We start from the raw sequence: 18,811 nt of genomic DNA, 5'->3' as shown, positions 1-18,811 counted from the left end.
GAGCCTACATGTATAAGAGTTTGAGGGTTTGCACTGAAACCAGGTGGGGTCATTGTGAACCACTATTTCGTATGTGCAGATTGTTAACAGTAAGAAACGTGAGAAACACACTCACTGGTCCTAACTCAATAAGTGGACATGGAGACAAAGAGAACAGCAGAGCGAGGTTTAATGATGGTCTTGCAAGAGCAGGCATACCTGGGGCGGTTGGTGCAAATCATTTATTCCCTAGTACGCGAGTCCCTCCCCTGGTTCCTCATTGGCTGAGTACTACAGGGTTCACATTCTTTCCCGGATGTTGCCTAAGCAAATTATATCCATATTAGGTTCCCTTACATTTGTCTTAATTCTCTTGGCAGGCTTCAAACTTCTTTTCGCAAACAGGTACAGCCCAGTCCTTATCAATTCCCCCACCCCCACCTGAGCCTGAGCAACATCCTGGCATATTTTTCACCACGTGGTCCTTAATACTTTACTGTTAAAACGTTTAAACCTCCTGGTGGGAATAAATCACATTTAGGCTTTATGCTTTTTCTAACAGAAAGAAGAGGAAAATAACACTTAAAATGGTTTGGATCTGTTTTACATATTCCCCTTTCATCTCTTTTCAAGAAAGATTCAAGTAGTTCTTCAAATACTTTTCGGATTCCCGACTGAGGTTTCTTTGAAAGCAAAGCCGTATCAATATAGGACCACCGTGTGCACAGGAGTTACACAGTTCACTCCTGTGGGTACAAGTCCTCCTTGACTACCATACAAATAAATGCCCTCTTCTCCATGCCTCCACTAAACTCAGTTCATCCCTTGTTGGTAAAACATGATTACATCCTGACCTGCTAATACAACTTTCACACACACACATTCGTTCCCTGTATATTGCAAATGCCTCAGGACAAGGATGAAATAGTGTTTGTGTTAATAGTCCTAAGGTCTCCAGAGGTTCCTAGTCCTGGTTACCTAAAGGGATGGGAATCCCAAGGCACCAAGAGGGTCCAGTTCAGCTTCTGATTCTAATTCCTTTTATTAAAAATTTCCATAGGAAGAAATCTTGATGATCTGATGTTAACTTTGGCAAATTCTCGTATTTGTCAGAAACAGTGCTTTTACAGAAAAAGAAAAGATGCTTTAACAAGGAGACAATAATTCTGAAGTCTTGCACCTCCTGTGCCTCCAACCAGCCCCGTTACCTGTCCGGGCTAGTTCAGACCTCTGACCTGCCATCCTTCCCAACCGAGAAATCTGGACTCCACAGTCTTTACGGATTTTTCAGCTCCAAAATTCAGTGATCCCTTGCTAACACTTAGCCCCACATGCCTCTCTGGGGGTAAAAAAAGAAAGAAAGAAACAGAAATTTCCAGGAATGAGAGCTTCCCAATTCACTCGAGTTTCTAGGTTCCTTGGACCACCATTGTCACGGCTAGGTCTCCCCAACTTACCGTGCAAGCTCCCTTCTTCACACCTACTTGGGTGTCTCAGGAAGAGACAAAGGCCAGAGGACACAAGTGGTTTGCAAAGAAGCCAAAAGGGGAATTCTGTAACTGTGTATTTTTGCACTCCATTGTAATTTAAAACCACTTACAAGTGACAACTCATACCCCAAGGCAGGTGCTGTGGTAACATTACACCCTAGGGACCCTGCGTAAAATCTTTTTTCTGAGAACAGCTATTGTCTTCCAAGGAAAAGCTTTTAGCATAATGGCAGGCTGAATAGAACACTGCTTTTGTAAGAATATTTTTAAGAAGAAAAAGGGAAAGGTATTCTTTAACAGTTGCAAATGCAGCCTCCTGCACGCACCCCCCCCACCCTCGGGCCCCCTGGAAAGAACAGCGTGAGTCCCAGGAGATGCTGGCGGAGAGGCCCGAGATTATCTCACCTCCAGAGACACAGAAAGGTTAGGCTCTCTGCTTTCAGCTTATAATAAATGCAGGGTGGAGGTGTCCTGGACGGCAAAAATAGCAGATCCAACCCCCTCCCATCCACCTTTGTTGTTTCTCAGCTTCTCACCAATCAGTGAGTCAGTCAGTGGCTATTCACTTAGAGAATGAGAGCATCTAAGAAGAGAATGTCATCTTCCCACAGAATGTTCCCACAAAATGAGTCCCTCCTCTCAGGTAACTGCTGAGGACAGACGAGACAGAATTGCTCAAGGGTCTGAATATATACGTGTCTGGGGTTGGAGGTGATGTGGCAAAAGAGCTCCTGAGAAAAATAAAGTGTAAAACACAGACATTTTGCTTCCAAAACTCAAAAAGGATTCACGCTTCTCTGGGCTGAAATGGTAAATGAGAATGTGGGGTTATGGAGGGAAACGTGGAGCCATGGGAAAGTTAATGAAATGATGGCGACCTCTCATTAATAAGCAGCACATTCGGACTGTGTGCATTTGGGGGGAATTTCCCAGGGAGGGCGGAGCCTGAAGAAGGGGGACATCCTAAAAGTGAGGGATGGAGACCTGGGGCCTCCTCCTGAGCCACCACTTACCACCCTGGGGCTGCAGCCTGGTTATTTACCTTCAGTGAGCCTTAACTTTGCCACCTGCAAAATGGAGACGATGACAGAGCCTCGGGGAAGGCAGAGCCGGGCTCCTGTCTGGGTTTCTCACTTCCGCCCGTCAGAGTTTGGGTAAACTATGACCCCACCCCCTCTCCAGCCCCGCCAAGACTTCCTCTACACACTGACTTGCTCTCTAGTTCAGCTTCAATTCAACAACTTCTCTCCATTCAAATCCAAAAAGCAAACCACACACACACACACACAGTTCCTGAGGAGTACGCAGAGTACTATGACTTCTCAACTGTCTTCCTGGAAGTTGCATATTCAAAGGGTCTGCTAATCGATGAAAGTTCAGCATAAGGATTATAGTCGATATTTTAATATCTTTGTGTAACGGCAGATGGTAATTACACTTACTGTACTGGGCACTTAGTAATGTATATAATTGTTGCATCACTATGTCATACAGCTGAAACAAATGTAGCATCATAGATCTGTTACAAAGTGGGTTTCTTCTCCTCAGTCCTTGTCCCCACCACAACAAAGAATCAAAAGGCAGAGACATAACAGATGTTAGGCTGGAGGAAGGAAAAACAAGGACATGCAAACAGAACAGAGAGATACCCTAAAAGGAGAAGAGACCAGACCCCAACCCCAAGGTCCGTGCCTTATATGGAAAGGGGACAGTTCTTCCTGAATTCCATCCTTCTGAGGTGCCAACTAAGACCCAGATGTCAGCCTCCTCCCTCTTGGAAGGAAAAAAAGTTGCTAGTTGTCTATCATGTCACCTTTAGCCAATCATACCTCTCCCTCCACGCCCCCTAGGATAGCTTCCCACGCCTCCCCCTCCTAACCCCTTATAAGCCCCCACCTCCCTGACCGGGTGTGACTTCCCCAGCCTCCATTTACATAGACTGGAGAACCTCGCCCAGGAATTGCACTCAAATAAACTGCCTGGCCCTTTGTTGCCTCTCGTTGCCTGCTTATTTCGGCTGGAATTTATCTTACAGTAGACAAGCAGAGTGTATTTGAATACACTCCAGGTGGGGAGCAGACCAGAGTCAAGGTAGACAAAGGACCTGGACTTTTAGGCAGGAGGCTTATATAACTGCATTCTGGCTAGGAGGTGCCTCTTTGGCTGACAAGGTGGGAAGATTTGATTTCCAGGTCTTTCTATATAGCCACCCCTCTCAGCCAGCCTGTCCTTTTCCCAGGCTGAGGTGTGATTTAGGCAGTTCTTAGTTTTATTCTATTGTTCCCCCTTTGGGGATTCGGTTGGGGAGGAAGTTATCTCCCCACAAAGCCTTTGTTGTCTTCACATGGGGCCCCCTGTCTGGTCAGAGTATGGGCGGCTTTCTCTTTGAACCTAATCTCCCTTTTCCCGCTGCTCATATCTATCTTTCTACCTAACGTTCCTAACATACAAACTATATGTCCTTAAAAATAAACCTACAAGAAAGGGTCTGCTAATCAAAGCACCTGTTAACATACAGTGTGTTAAATAATTTAGATGGGCTAAGTGTAATTATGCCTGAACACTTTTAACCAGTGGACACTAGTCTCAGAAAGCACCAGCAACAATTTCCTGGCTTGACCTTGCCCACCAAGCCTACCCCCAGACCTGCTCATCTGATGTTTTTGTCCATTTCTCTTGGATTCTATCCACTCCTCTCTGACTCTGTGTTCTGCAAACCCCAGTCATCCAGGGTTCCTTTAACATCTGGAATCCTACCAGCTAGGAAAGGTCTGGATTCCTAGGTCCCCAATGCCTCATCTGTAAGAGTGTCTGATGCTAGAAAGAGCTGTTTATCCCACTTAGCAATTTCTCTTCAAGCCTGTCTCTTCCATAATGGCTTCCATGCCAATTTCTCAGGAACACCCCGGTTCCTTTTCTTGCTGAAAAGGGCATTTCCATGTCTTGGAAGCATTGTGCAAAGGCACCCATCCTCAATTCTCCAGATAGCAAGAAAGGATACACAGCGAGTCTGGCTACTGATGAACTGAAAAAAATATTTATCAAGAAAGTAAGGCTAAATGTTGCCAGGAAAAGTATCTTCAAAAAATGCTTTAAAAAAATTTCAAACCAAATTAATCCTTCTAGGAGCCTCTCTGGAGCCCAAATCCTAGGAAAGACTAAAAGTAATCAATAAATTGCCCTTGATGATATGCAGGTCTGGGACTCCAGGCCAGACCAGCAGGGGAACCCGTCTCAGTCAGGGGCTGGCTCCCTGGCCCCATAACCATGCTCTTATTTCTTGGGTTTCTAAAACAAGACTGAAGTGATATTCCTAGACAACGAGAAGAAAGTCTTTGAGTGCACAAATACCTCTTTATGAGCAGTGAGTGACAGCCACTGAACCAGAACTCAGTCCAATCACAGCTAAATACAACTGTGAAGGAAGTGGCCCTAGTCCCTGGGAGAAGGGAAGCAGGTAGGACAATTGAAGCTCATCTGCAGGGAGGCCTGGAGGCAGGAGAATCCAGTTCCTGGCTCACTTGCTATTTTCTTGTCCTAAAACAATGCATCACATTTTTTGGTTCAAAGGAAGTTAAGTGGTTTTATTTTTTATTTACAGGCGTGGCTAATTGCATTTTGGAGGATAGATGGTGCTTATATTGTGCTGCTTTTTATTCTTTCAGAAACACAGCAATGGCATTTGTTCCTGTGTATATTGCAAACTGCCAAACAAGGTTTTAATTCCTGTAGCCCATCTGAAACTATGTTCCCACACCATGGCCCACGCCAGGCAATCTCATCCTTGTACTGGGGTCCAGGGGCGGTCCGAATCTTCTCTTCCACTCCCTTCCACCATGCAAGTGCTTCCACTGGGTCAGGAAAGGAACATAAAATTAACTGGGAGCAGGAAGAGGATAATACATTTATCTGTGGTCAGTTTAATGGGAGTTACTTTAAACTAAACTAAGCTAGCTTCTAGTAATGTGAGGACACAGCACAGGGAGGAGGGGAAGTTCTGGCTTACAGGTTGGAGCCTGAAAGTAATGCTGAGCACCTGTCCTGATGGCTGGGCCCACACATTGGTGGTGTGGATGAACCCTGAAATTCGAAGAAAATCTGAAATCTGTTACACCAGTGACCACGGTATTTAACCTCCCTGAGCCCCACTCACCTCCTCTTAAATCGGAGATGTTACATAGAAAGATAGACATGAGCAACTGAGGAAGGGGATATAGGTTCAAGGAAAGAACTACCCAAACCACACCTCATCATAATCACATTAAAATAAAATTTACACTGTGGTTCTGCTCCTCACCTCCCTGCACACCATGGGCTTTTCTGTGTGCACTGTGGGAAAAGACAAACGCACCAAGAGGAACGGGTGTATAACTAGAGCTGTCAGTCAAATAACCTCACCCTGTCAATCAAAGAGGCAAGGCACTGCCCAATTAGGACATGATGAAGAGACCCTCCCCTAATAGATGGAGGGCTTGGTCTACCTTAACTCTGGCCCGCTCCTCCCTTGGAGTGTATTCAAATAAAATTTTCACTCTGCTTTGCTATTGTGTCTCTGCCTTTCAATTCTGTTTCAGAGGGGCAAGAACCCAGGTGAACAAACGTGACCCGCAGCAGAGTCCTGAATTCAACCCCCATTAACAAAGACACCAGTCAGCTACATAAGCCAGACGAGTAAGACTTCCAGGGCACAGGCACAACAGGTTGTAACTCTTCTTGCACGACTTCAAAATCGAGGATGGTGACCTGGAAAGGGTACTAGCCTTTGTCACTTTTTGGCTATGCGACCTTAGATTAGTCCCAGGAAGTGGCAGGGCCCACTGCAAAACAAAAATGCACAGCCCCTTGTTCAAAACTACTTTTACGAACTTGAAGATGGTGACAGAAGGGCATTAAACAAAGTGCAAAGCCCTTGAAAGCACGGGCCCTGTTGGCATAGCCATGAGGACATCCCTAATTAGTCCCTGCTCCTAGGGCAAAGCTCTGGTCCCCTCGAGATCCAGCTCAAGGACTGTCACTTGCCAGTCTATTAAGCCAAAAAGAAAACAGTGTTTATCTCACTATTATACGGGCCGTCTCCTAGGCCTGCCCGGGGTACCTCTTTAGATGAACAACAGCTGATGTATTAGTACATGTTTAAGAGAGAAAACTTAAATGATACATGAGAATATACATTTATTATTACTAATCTTACAGAGCAAGCAGAAACCAGCCTCCTTCGGTTCATGTAAGAGCATACTGAGAGATCCTAGCTCTGGTGTGTTTTTGGTTTTTTTTAGCTGAATTACTGCAGAGTGCCAAATTATTTAGGGGTCTTTACCATGTTTCAAGTCCTCTCCTTAGAGTAAGAATGATATCTCTACTCACAATGTTAACCAAAGCACCAATGTCAGTATAAACAAACATGGGAAAGCAGATACAGGTCCAGGTTGTAATTATACATTGTAATTACCCTACTTAGGAACTGAACCTGCAGGACGCAGACATACATAGATGCACTTTCTTAAATAAATAATTGTTCCGTGAAGGTTGCCTGGAAGAATTAGCGTCTCTAACTTCCAAGAACTGGCTATCTGCGAGTGAAGGACTCCGTGACAGCTACAGAAATTGCTCTTAAATGCACAAAACACATAAGAGAATTTCCGGAAAACCCTTATTATTCATTAAAGCATTTTAGGGCCTCATTAATTCAGATGGGATAATCAGTTGTTGATTAGCCAGGTTGTTAAGCATCCATTGTCACATGCTGATGGGGTGTGAGAAACTACATTTCGTGCCCACCAACCAGTCCCCTGGGTGCAGTTAGCTCTTTATCGGGTAAGGCTGCATCTTCTGGGGATAAATTAGCAGGATTCTTATTCCCTGGCCTTTGCTTTCATCCCCAGACTTCTCTGTATTGCAAAGCATTCCTCATGCTGTTTGGTTTTTCTTGCCTACCTAAGGTCTAGAAGCCAACTTTAAAAGCTGGCGGGTCACAGGTAAGACACTGGTGCTCAGGACTCTAACACTGAAAGGGCATTTGCGTGTGTTGAGGAATCTGTGAGCACACGTATGTCTGGGTGTTTGGGGCTGGTTTTACAGTTCTTGGCTAGAGCTTCCTCCACACTTATCAGCCCTTCAGATCCAAATGATATTCAGATTATCAAGGGACTCTCCAGCCCGGACTCCAAAACTCCCCTTCCTTCCTTTCCAAACCTTGACGGGCACTGGGAGCAGCATAGTGGCAAGGAGCATGGTGAGAAAGCCCCTGGATCAGAGGCTGGACAATGCGATTCCCCGTCCTGGGCTTGTTGTCAGAGAGAAAGTGAATGTCCCTAGTAAACTGCTCTCAGTTCCAGTCATTTCATGTCCCTCTGTTTGCAATTGATTTTTTTTTCTCCCTTTAACATCAGGATGACATTAACTTTACCATTCATGTCCTACCAAGAAGATGTGGGGTGGTGTATTTCTATGAAGATGGACCAGTCCCCAACCCTTATGGAGCTTCTGATCCAAAAGGGACAGAATGCTTCCACGACGTCAAAGCATCTTCAAAGAAGGGGACGCTTGTTCTACTCACGGAACTGCTCCAGATGGTCGGCGCTGTTAGACTTGGGCATAGCTGTGATGGTCACCAAGGGACATGGATTCCCTCCGAGGGTCTGGCAGAGGGCCTCCTGCCGGAAGTAGACCTGCTTGGGGTTCACACTTCTTTCCAGGGTGTCAAGGTGAGTCTGGACAAGAGACAAAGCAGAAGTGTGTATTATTAATATTTTTCATAATAATCATAATAGAAAAAAGCAACAACGCTTATATTCATATAACTCCTTATAGTTTAAAAGCATTTCTGTTAATCTAGTCTGCCCAATCCTGGGCATTTAGTGGAGGTATTCCTCCTAGCTAGAAGTTCAGTAAGGTTGAGCAGGAAGCGTCATTCCCATACACGTCTGTGTAATGGAAGAGCTATTTTCAAGTTGTCCTGAAAATAACTTGAAACGCCCCTTAAGAAGGGGTTTGCAGCATCCTTCCCATCACTGTAGCATATAGAGAATGTGGTTACTGTGAACCTGGGCAAGACACTCAGCATCATGAGACGGGGAGTCTGAGCAGCACATTGGGCACACTTGAGAACCAAGCAATATAAGGAGAATCATGAGCATATTGAAGGATAAGAGAGGAAATGCTTAGCAAAGACAACCAACTAGCAGGAATTGATTTTTCCTACCCTACCTTCCCATTTAAACCCTCTTTTGTAACAGGAAGATACAGAAGTGGGATAACCATCGAAACTAGGACTCTTGGTCAACAATCTTTAAGACTAAAGATATTTTCACTAGCCCAAACAGTGGGATTAGTCATAAAGAGGTTAAGAGATTTCCTCCCAACCCCACTGGAGACCCGGACAACAGTGACACAGTGACTTTAATAACCAGAGAAAGGGCTGTTCCTCTTCAGCACAAGAACATCAGGGCACAAACATCACCCTACCAGCTGAAGGACTCAAGTCTTCCACACCATCAAGTAGGTATTAACAGAGCCAAGGGCTAATTGTGCACCTTGTTGTTGACAAATAACAAGGCTGCTAGACAAATGAAATAAACATGAATTCTATGAAAATATTTATAGAATAGTCACGAGTTACGGGAACAGTGCGCTCAAAAGGCAGAACTGTTTACTTGTGAAAATGATTTACTACAGATAATGACAGGTAGAATAATGGTTCCCCGAAAGATGTTCATGCCCTAATCTTCAGAATTGTGAATGTTACCTTACATGGCAAAAAGGACTTTGCAGATATGTCTAAGAGTAAGATCTACTTGAGATGGGGAGACTGGCCTGCCAATCTCATCACAAGTGCTTGAAAGCAGAGAACTTTCCACAGCCACAGAGACCCAGAGAGAGGGCACCTGGGAATAATTCAGCCTGCCATTGCTGGCTTTGGATGGAGGATGGAGTGCAAAAGCCAAGGAATTGTGGTGTCTTCTAAGATCTGGAAAAGGCAAGGAAATGGATTCTCTTCCAAATGCCTCCAGAAATAGAATAAACCTGCTTGTGCTCTTAAATATTTGAGTTGCAAGGAAAAAGTCTGAAGGAAGGAAAAGATTACTACACGATTCTGTAGCCTTTCCTGCAGCGTCGGGGTGACCTGAAGGTCTGGCCCTGAGTCACAGCCCCCTTACAGTTGAGACCCCAAAACATCTACCACCACACAACCTACTGCAAACATTAACATGACTTTATTACTTCTCTCTGTATCACCATTACTATTCTGGGAAACTCTCACCCAGAAAAACAGAAATTACAGACAAGGTCACTGTGCATTCCAGGAACATCTCATCAGCTCTTCAGTAGAAAGCATCAACTGACCCTCTGAACCCCTCTCCTTAAGATTCTTGCTTTACAGTGTCCACCAATCATAAATCATTAAGTCATGATCTTTGCCAAATGCCAATCAAGCTCCCACATTAAAACACCTGCCTTTACACAGGACTTTAAAGTCTCAAGCAATATTCCAGCTTTGCCCTCCCCTCTCTGAGACACTATCAGGACACCCACATTCTCCCTTGTCAAGTTGACTAGTTCCCCGCTGCAGCCATAACAAATTACCACACACTTAGTGTACGGACGTAACACAAGGTTACTGTCTTACAGTTCTAGAGGTAAAAAAAGCCAAAATGGTCTTCCTGGGCAAAACCAAAGTGCTAGCAGGGCTGTGCTCCTTCTGCGGGTCACAGGATAATTCATTTCCTTGCTTACCCAGCTTCTAGAAGCTGCCTGCAGTCCTTGACTCATGGTTTCCTCTGCCTTCAAAGCCAACAATCACATCGTCCCCAGCTCTGCTTTCATGATCACATCTCCTTTGCTGGCCCTGATTCTTCTGGCTCAATCTTTCACATTTAAGGACTTTTATGATTATAAGATCCTTAATTCATTCACATCTTTAAAGTCCCATGTGCCACGGAAAGTGACATGTTCACAGGTTCCAGGGATTCGGAGGCGGACGTCTTCGAGGGGCCGTTATTCTCCCTAGCGCACCAAGGTGAGCAATAAACTCAGGTCTGTTTTAGAAAAAGGTTCTGGTGGTATTTCTGGAAGCCAGCATTTGACCCAATACTAAGTAGAGGAATTCTATCCCAGATTCTAGATGAGAATTTGTCTGAGGGCCACATATCTGCTCAAACCTTTGTACTTCCTTTGTGATTGTTCCCTGAGTAATGAGTGCCAGGTATTTTTGAGATGCACCTGCCCTGCAGGTTGGGAGGCAGTCTCGTACTCCTGCGGAGACAGGTAGCTACCTAACTGTACAGACACACACACACCTAACCAAAGGGCCTATGGGACTAGCTGAGTATGAGAGCTGAAGAAACCCCAGGACTGATGGCTTTCTCAGGCTGAGATCAGCTTCGTCTCTCCCGAGCACACACTTCCCTAGAGGGACCAGAACCAAGTAATCTGTCCGGGGTCCAGAGACCTTCACTAAGCCCTTCCCACACATGCTTGCCCTCTATCCTTTTTCAAGGACGAGTAACTTTGGTTCGGGATAAAGCCTAGTCTTACGTGTTTAATGCCAATCTAAGCCCAATACCACAGCTCCTTGGAGAGCAGAATGAAGACTGCACCCTACAATTAAGGTCATTTTTGAAAAGTGAATGTGGGTATTTGTGTGTGCGTGTGTATAGATAAACCTATACATATATAATATACATGTAGACACAAAAAATCACTCTTGGATCACACTTTCTTCTGCACACTAGATGCCAGAGGAAATGGAATACTGCATAGGGTTCGAATCTAGAAAGAATTATAAATCCAGTAAACCCATACACAGCCAAGTTTTTGTTCATGAGCAAACATACCACACGTGCTCAGATTCAACAGCTCAGAAGACATATCACCTTGTCTATATTGAAAATAATAACATGAAGACATACTTGAGCTGCCCCAAAATCAAACTAAAGAATAAAAAAAGTCAGCCCAGTTAAACAAGGTTTAAGTCTAAATCATACAATTACTACATAGTATAAACATAAAAGATAATCCTTTAGGGAGAAAACACATATTATCAAATTTTAATGGCATCATCTGGTTCTAAAATGAAATTAAAGAGATGGGGAGAAAAAAATGAAGTAAAATAAAATATTAACTTTTTCCACTTACGTGGATGTAGGAATATACTTTAATTCTTGAAAATGGAAAGGCAATATAGTGAGATGACTAAGAAGGCAGGCTATTGAGTCAAACTGCCTGGGTTCACATGTCAGCTCTGGATTCTGGAAAAGTTATATAAATTCTGTCCTTAGCCTCTTTGTGACTTTATCTTTAAAATATATATAAAAATAACATTCCCCACCTCATTCAATGGTTACTATAATTTTATCATATACTGTATGGGAAGTGCCTATCATATGGGAACCAATCGATTAAAGCTGTTATTATTGATGGAGAAATATAGGTTCAAGTATGTTCTTTTAACAACTAAAAGGGAAACACTAGTAGTATTCTAAATACCGAGGGGGTAAAAGTCAAAGAAAATACAGTCAGTCCATGGTGCCTAAGGGAGCCGGCAGAGGCGAGAAGGTAATAAAAGCAGTGAAGCATGGAAAACAGCATAAAACCAAAATGACAGAAGTAACACAATAAACTATGATAAGTATCAGATTAAAAACCTTATTGACAAAAACTTTCAGATTCTTTTTTTTCAAATCCCACTGCATATTGTATATAAGGGATACTTGCAAAGAGAGGAAGGAAAACGTGATGTGAATGAAAAACATTTCTAAATTATCTCTTTGTTTTGCGTTCCCCTATAAAATATTTTAGAAAAGAAAATTTGAAACTAAAAGGATAAACGAATATAAATTAAAGCAGGCATGGCAGGAGCAAGATAGGAGAAAGTCTTATTCAAGAACAAGTACATTAAATAGGATTTAAGAGTCTTATTTTTATAAAGGGCACAATGCACAATGAACATATAAAACTCATAAATCTTAAGAATCAAATAACATAGGACTGAAATATATAACAGAAATGGCAGAAGGGGGAAAAATTGTACTAGGAGTGGGAGACTTTAAGACAGTACCTCAGTCTTGAATAAATCAATGGCACAAAAACAACGATACAGAGTATTTGAACAATATTGTTCTTATATGACAAGGTTTGTCTTTACAGAGAACATCCTTTTTTCCCCTAACGTCCATGGAACTGTAACAAAAGCTAGTCACATGCAGGGCTATAAGACAAACTCACTAAATTCTCAAAAAAAAAACAGACATTGCACAAACCACATTTTCTGACAACAGTGAAATGAAACTAGTCTTAAATAAAAATGGTTTTAAAAACAGCAAAAATTAAACTACCGGGGCCAGAAAAGCATCCTCCTAAAAGCAGCTCATGGGAGAAACTCGTGTTCTTCAAAAATCAATATGAAACCCCTGTAATTAAAGTTCTGATAGGTGAAGTGGCCATGTGGTATCACAGGAGAGATGGCACAAGGCAAGAAGGGAAATGCCCCCATCAGAATGCCAACTGTGCCTCAGCCATCCCAGGAAAGGGAAATGCCAGCCCCATAGTTAAGTGAATGAAGCTATTCCTGGATTCAGATGATTCTTTCTGTGATTGTGAAAAAATTGTTTTAAACACTGTATAAATTTCTGGAGAAAAGCTGCTCCCAATATTATTTATTATTGAAATCGGATGAGTGGATGCGGCCTCACAATTACTTATGAGGAGCCCAGGCCCCCAAACTAAGCAAGCAGTACTTTTTTCCTGCAGCATTTCCCAAAATGTGTTCTGCAGGATGTTACTAAGTGCTGGAGTGTGGTCATGAAGTGGAGGGGTGGGAAATTTGTAGCCAAAAAGCACTTGGCACAGGTTGAGCTAAAGAAAATGAGAACATTTTCATGGCTGCAGAACTTTTCAGATTTTTTAATATGCATTGCAAACTCTTAGAGAAAAATGTAGCACACAGTGCTTCATGGATTATACAACCATTGAACCATTTTTCTCCCAAGAGCTTGGGACACCAGAATGCTATAGAATATGCTGTGGGAAACACTCTTTGCCGGATTGTTTCTATGAGGGCTGTTGGTATGGGTTTTGTTCTGTTTTGTTCTGTTGGCCCTCAGAGCCATTTGTCTGAAATGTCCTTATGGCTTCAAGGGCCCTTCCAGGAGGGTGGGGAGGCTCTGGGAGAGTCTTCTCCAGAAAAGTACTGGCCATCAGTCCATGACATCGCAGAGTTTTAAAAAGGCCATAACTCTTGGTGTGATGTCAAACCTTCAAAAAATAATATAAAATCTAGATTTTACAAATCAACTATGGGAAGCAGGTTGGGAGGTAGGTTTGTCTACAGAGGTCATCGAGCACAGTTAGCAATGAGAGAAAAAGGTAAAATAAAAGCATCATTGTGTCCACGAACACTACCCTTCCAAACAGTGTCACCTTAGTGGGCTCCCTGGCAGCAAATACTGGAGGAAGCAAAGTTCGAAAGTTTTCTTCAATGAGTTCTCCATTAATTTTCTTTATTGTTACATTTTTTTTATGGTTAATAATATTACAAATCAACAAATACTAATATCTTTCAGTTTAAGCTCATTTTCTATAAACTATAGTTGCTCATGCAGCCATCACCCGATGCATCTCCATGAAATCTTGGTCCTATTCTACCTGCCACCAAACACATGACACCTCCACTCTTAGGGCATTACCCTGGGTCCAAGCATACAAAAGGCTTCCAGAAGTAAGCCAGTTATAAACTGTGTTGAATTTCCTTTTGCAAAAATGGCTTTGTATTGTTCTCCTGAAAACGATGTTTAGGTGAGTGCCCCCATCTCAGGTCCAGCAAGGCCACGTCTAATTGGATATTGTTGGGATCACTGATGGGAGGCGCAGGGCTTCTGAAAGCGAGTGCCAACAGTAATTACAGCCCTACAGAAGCCATGGGGGGTGGGCTTCTTTACAAAAACGGGAATGAGCTCAAGGCAATTATGGAAAAACCCCAGAGAGGTTATCTTCTTGAAAGAAAATGCTACCTACCCATGAAAGGCATCAGGCTGATGACTTAACGTGCAGCACCATCCGTGCCTCGCCGCAGGGGTCTCCTGTCCTGTCTGCTTTATCAGGTACACCCTGAAAATTCTCATGAAAGGCTTCCACTTGACCCCAGCAGGGCACCCTGCTGATAGCTGCTGATAAAGTGAGATGCACTATGCACTCGGGAATCGCTCGTTTCTTATCGTCATCCTCTAAACTACTACACTGTCCGTCTCCCTAATCCAGAAGAAAGCTCACCCCGGAGGAGATGGGCTACTTCATTTGTGCGTGGCCTCGTTCTTGTTGTCACTTAAATACACTCACCATTGAATCGAAGGTTTCTCGTTACAAGAGAAGAACAGATGACACCTTTAAGCGAAACAGAAGCAACAAAATATGCTGTAAGTGGGTTCGAGTAAGCTTTCGCAAACTGTACCACTCTCCCCACGTTAAACAGGCTTACTTTAAGAAGTGAGAGAAATGATTGCCTCTAGGTCTTCACTCACAGATGTGCCGATTAGAAAGGAAAGAATATTTTAATATCTTTTTTCCATTAAAAATAAATGAAGCTGTATTGCCGATGATTCGGAGAAGAGAGTAAGAAAGAAATGATTATAATCAACCACCCCAAGACGAGCATCGCTAGCTTTTGCATTTATTTCTTTTGGGTCCTTGATTTGGGCTTTTTCCCATAATTTTAATTTTACTATAAATGATGGGATGTGTATCTTCCAATCAGCCTGATGGAGAAAATGATCACACTTCACCATCAAAGGAAGAATAAAAGTGCTAATGGTTGCTTACTAGATGTAGACACTTGGTGAACACTTTCCATTTATCGATTAAATCTTCTAACAACCCGTGTAGGGTTTGCTTTAATGTTTCCAATTTTATAGACCAGACAACTGAGGCACTGAGAAGTAAAACCTTTGCCCATGGCCACACAGCAAGAAGACGCAGAGCTGACACTCAAACCCAGGCCCGTCTGACTCCAGGATTTGTTCTTACATAGTGCTCAAGACCCTGAATCCAGGGGGCCTTGTGGTTGATGGCTTCCGCGGTCATGCACATGTCAGCTCCTTCCAAACGGCCTTTCCGGTTCACCTCCTCGATGTCAGGACCTTTTACGGGTGCCTGTTCTTTGTGTGGCCCACAGGAGGATAGGTCTTTGCCTACTGACTACCTGCCAGCACTGACGCATGACTTGCTCATGGCATCTTTCATCTACCATGCATAAGTTCCCATTTCCCATTTGACTCATTTTAATCTCTTCCTTTAGTCTGGGTGCTTTAGAACAGATTGTGCACAGGGCATTCTACTTCGGTTTTCTCTCCCTCTCCATTTTTGTCCCTACACTACACTCCATTTCATCCCTAAAGACAATGGTTCTAGCATCTACCACAAAGGTACATATGTCTGGTGAAAAACCCTGCCCTGCCCCTTCTGTGCCTTAAGCTCATTCAACATATGGATCCTACTTAAGATCACTTTTCTTGTCTCTCACCAACTCATACAGTGGTAAGTCCTCAGTAAGACCCCATTTTCTATGTCCATCAGAAACTCTCCAGGGACCCCATTTTCAATGAATACTACTCGCTACATAAGGGGTAACCCATAACACAATCCAAGCACTTAAAAAAGGATTGCTAACAACACTTGAACAACCATTCCAATTATTGACAGCTTGAGATGGATGATTAAAATAAAACTCCCACAGCTTGCTACATGACAATAATATTGCATTTCTTTATTTTAGTTTTATTTTAATACTCTAATTTGGACAATTACCCAACAGGTTCCTGGCAAGCATCTGGAAGATATCATTTGGAAAGAACCAAATACAAAATCTCTTACTATAAGCAAATAATAAACTCTCTAAAGTTGCAAAATTCCATTCATGTTGAAAAGCATCCAACACACATGTCCTTACTATAAAAATGTCTGTAATTATTAGGCATAATCCATATTATGAGAGATTTACAAATTGTGAACTCCACACAGATATGCGTTTTCCACCCCTCAGCATAATCCCCAAGTAACATACAGTTAATTCTGCCCTTGAGGTATCATTCACATTCAATTTATCACTGATCTGTTGGAAGAAAAAGTATTTCTGCTTAGGACATGTCCAAAAATAAAAATGACTAGTGTGCATTAAAGAATGTGCTCATTCTGCTCATGATGGGAGGAAGAGGTTTTTAAGAAAAGTCATAGTCAATTATTGTCTTAAATCTAGAGAGGACAAAGACCAGTTATTGAATATGTAACTCCTAAGATTGAGTGTATACATTTTTCACTTTCAAGTAACAAGTTGACATTCTTACTCTGTCCTACACATTTAGGAGAAATGCAAAGTTACCCTATTTCCTGTCTCTTCTGGTCATTAACTCTGCTCACACTTCCCCAATGGGAAGCAATTCACAGTCAATAGGCTAAGTAACAAGCCAGTAATCAATTTAAACCAGACACGTCTCTCCTCGAGACCAAGGGACTGGGGGTGGAGGGAGAAAGGTCCTCTTCTCTTGTGCTTTTGTCCCCTCTGAAGATAAAATTTCCTCCGCATTCATCTCACTGGCTCCAGAGCTATTTGTTGACTGTACACCTTGGACCATGTGTTTTGGTCTGACAAGATCACCGAAGATCAGCAGATCTCAGGCATCAGCTCTGACATGTAATAGCTCCCAGAACTGCAACCCACTTTTATAGGTATATGGAGTCATCGAGACGTGTGATTATATAACCTCTGATGGTTGAGTTCAAGTCATCAACTCATGGTTCTTATCTGTAAGGCTGAGCACCATGGATGCGATTCAGATGAGGACAGCACTGTTTCCCCAAACACTGTACCATTCTCACCCCAGAATGCTCTGATGGCTCCCAGTGAGGTGTCTACAAGCTGATTGAAAGTCTGGAACTCAAATTAGGAAGCCAGATGCAGTCAAGGCCAAACTGAATGAGTTTCAGACTTGAACCAGCCTACAGGCACCTCACAAGAACCTATTAGAGCTTCTTGGGATCAGAGCGGGACTGTGTTTGGGGAACACCACTGCCCAGCCGAACCACATCCATGGCGCTCAGCATTAGAGATAAAAACCAGGAGTTGATGACTTCAGCTCAACCATCAGAGGTTATATAATCACACGTCATGGTGACACACCTATAGAAGTGGACTGCCGTTGTGGTAGCTATCGTATGTCGCAGCAAGTAAGGACGCTGATGAGACCCCAGAGCAGAACTTCTGAATTTCTTCTACACTTCTTCTACAGGAAGGCAGAAAGGGTACCAAAATAGAGATCAAAGGCCAGTGCCCCATTCCCTGCTTGGCCCCCAGCTAGACGTGGGATTTCTGGGCCTCAGTTTTTGCATCTGTAAGTGATTAAGGTGAATTGGTCAATTTCCCAAACCCCTTTGCATCCTAAAGTTTCTATACCCACTGCAAATGAGAATATCAGCAGGGTCAAAGCTATTCTAGCAAGTGAAAAGAACAGTGCCTGAGCCCATGGAACAGTCCCACAATGGGAAAGGCAAACACACCTTCACAGAGGAATCCCCTTCCCTGGAAGATTTTTCACATGCAGTTTCACAGGTGAGACAACAAAACCAGCTGTTAAACGGATCGTGAATCTTGCCTGCTCTGGGTCCTGAAAGGCACCCACGTGCTTTATAACCAACCTGGCTTATTACAGCATAGCTTGGAATGCACATTTCTTCAACTACCTTCTTGAAATCTCTAAGAGAGATACACAAACAATACTAGTTGTATACCTTTTGCAACATGGAAAACAGTAAAAATCTTTCTTCGGGCAGCACAACGTATGGAGAAAAGGGCAAACACACTTCCATGAAGCAGTTAGCCAAGTGCTTTAAGAGATGTCTTCTCAATGGAAAAAATTTTCATTTATACCTGAACTTTCCTTTTGAAAGCAAAAATGTTCTTGGTTAGTATCTTTTCCAACTCCTTATCATAGGCTTAAAATGAAAATGCTCATCCTTCAGGTTAAGTGATATACACACTCATATAGACAGACACACACATTATTATAAATACGCTAATAACATTTTGCATTAACACAGAAGATGAAAGTGCTTTATAGAAGATACTTTGGCTTATCACTCCTCAGGATAGGCATGAAATGGCCAGGGAAAGGGAGAGTTTGCCAACTTTTCTAAATGACAGAAAACTGCAAAGCTCACATGGTTTGCTCAAATTTGTCTCATGAGAGTTTTGCAGGGCCTGATAGAACATGGAAGTGCTAACTTCAAGTTTAGACTGGCTTATACTACACTCCTCTCATTAAAAGGTGGCAGCCCTCATTTCAGAGATTCAGGGTTTT

General features: G+C 43.0%; 1 protein-coding gene across 19 annotated transcripts in view; it reads right to left on the bottom strand.

Moving 5' to 3' along the window:
- The window catches only part of AGBL1 (AGBL carboxypeptidase 1), an 834,111-nt gene that overhangs the window by 658,029 nt on the left and 157,271 nt on the right, over nucleotides 1-18,811 (bottom strand). For all 19 annotated transcript variants that reach the window (XR_008994688.1, XR_008994687.1, XM_057494793.1 and 16 more), the window contains exon 17: nucleotides 8,026-8,179. Coding sequence is in view for 17 of the 19 variants with exons in the window: in XM_057494793.1 (XP_057350776.1) it covers nucleotides 8,026-8,179 (154 nt within the window). In the remaining 2 variants the exon portion in view is untranslated. The remainder of the gene's footprint in view (nucleotides 1-8,025; nucleotides 8,180-18,811) is intronic.

This window comes from Manis pentadactyla, chromosome 18 (assembly GCF_030020395.1).
Source record: "Manis pentadactyla isolate mManPen7 chromosome 18, mManPen7.hap1, whole genome shotgun sequence".
Lineage (NCBI taxonomy): Eukaryota > Metazoa > Chordata > Mammalia > Pholidota > Manidae > Manis > Manis pentadactyla.
This window is presented reverse-complemented; position numbering and strand designations above follow the sequence as displayed.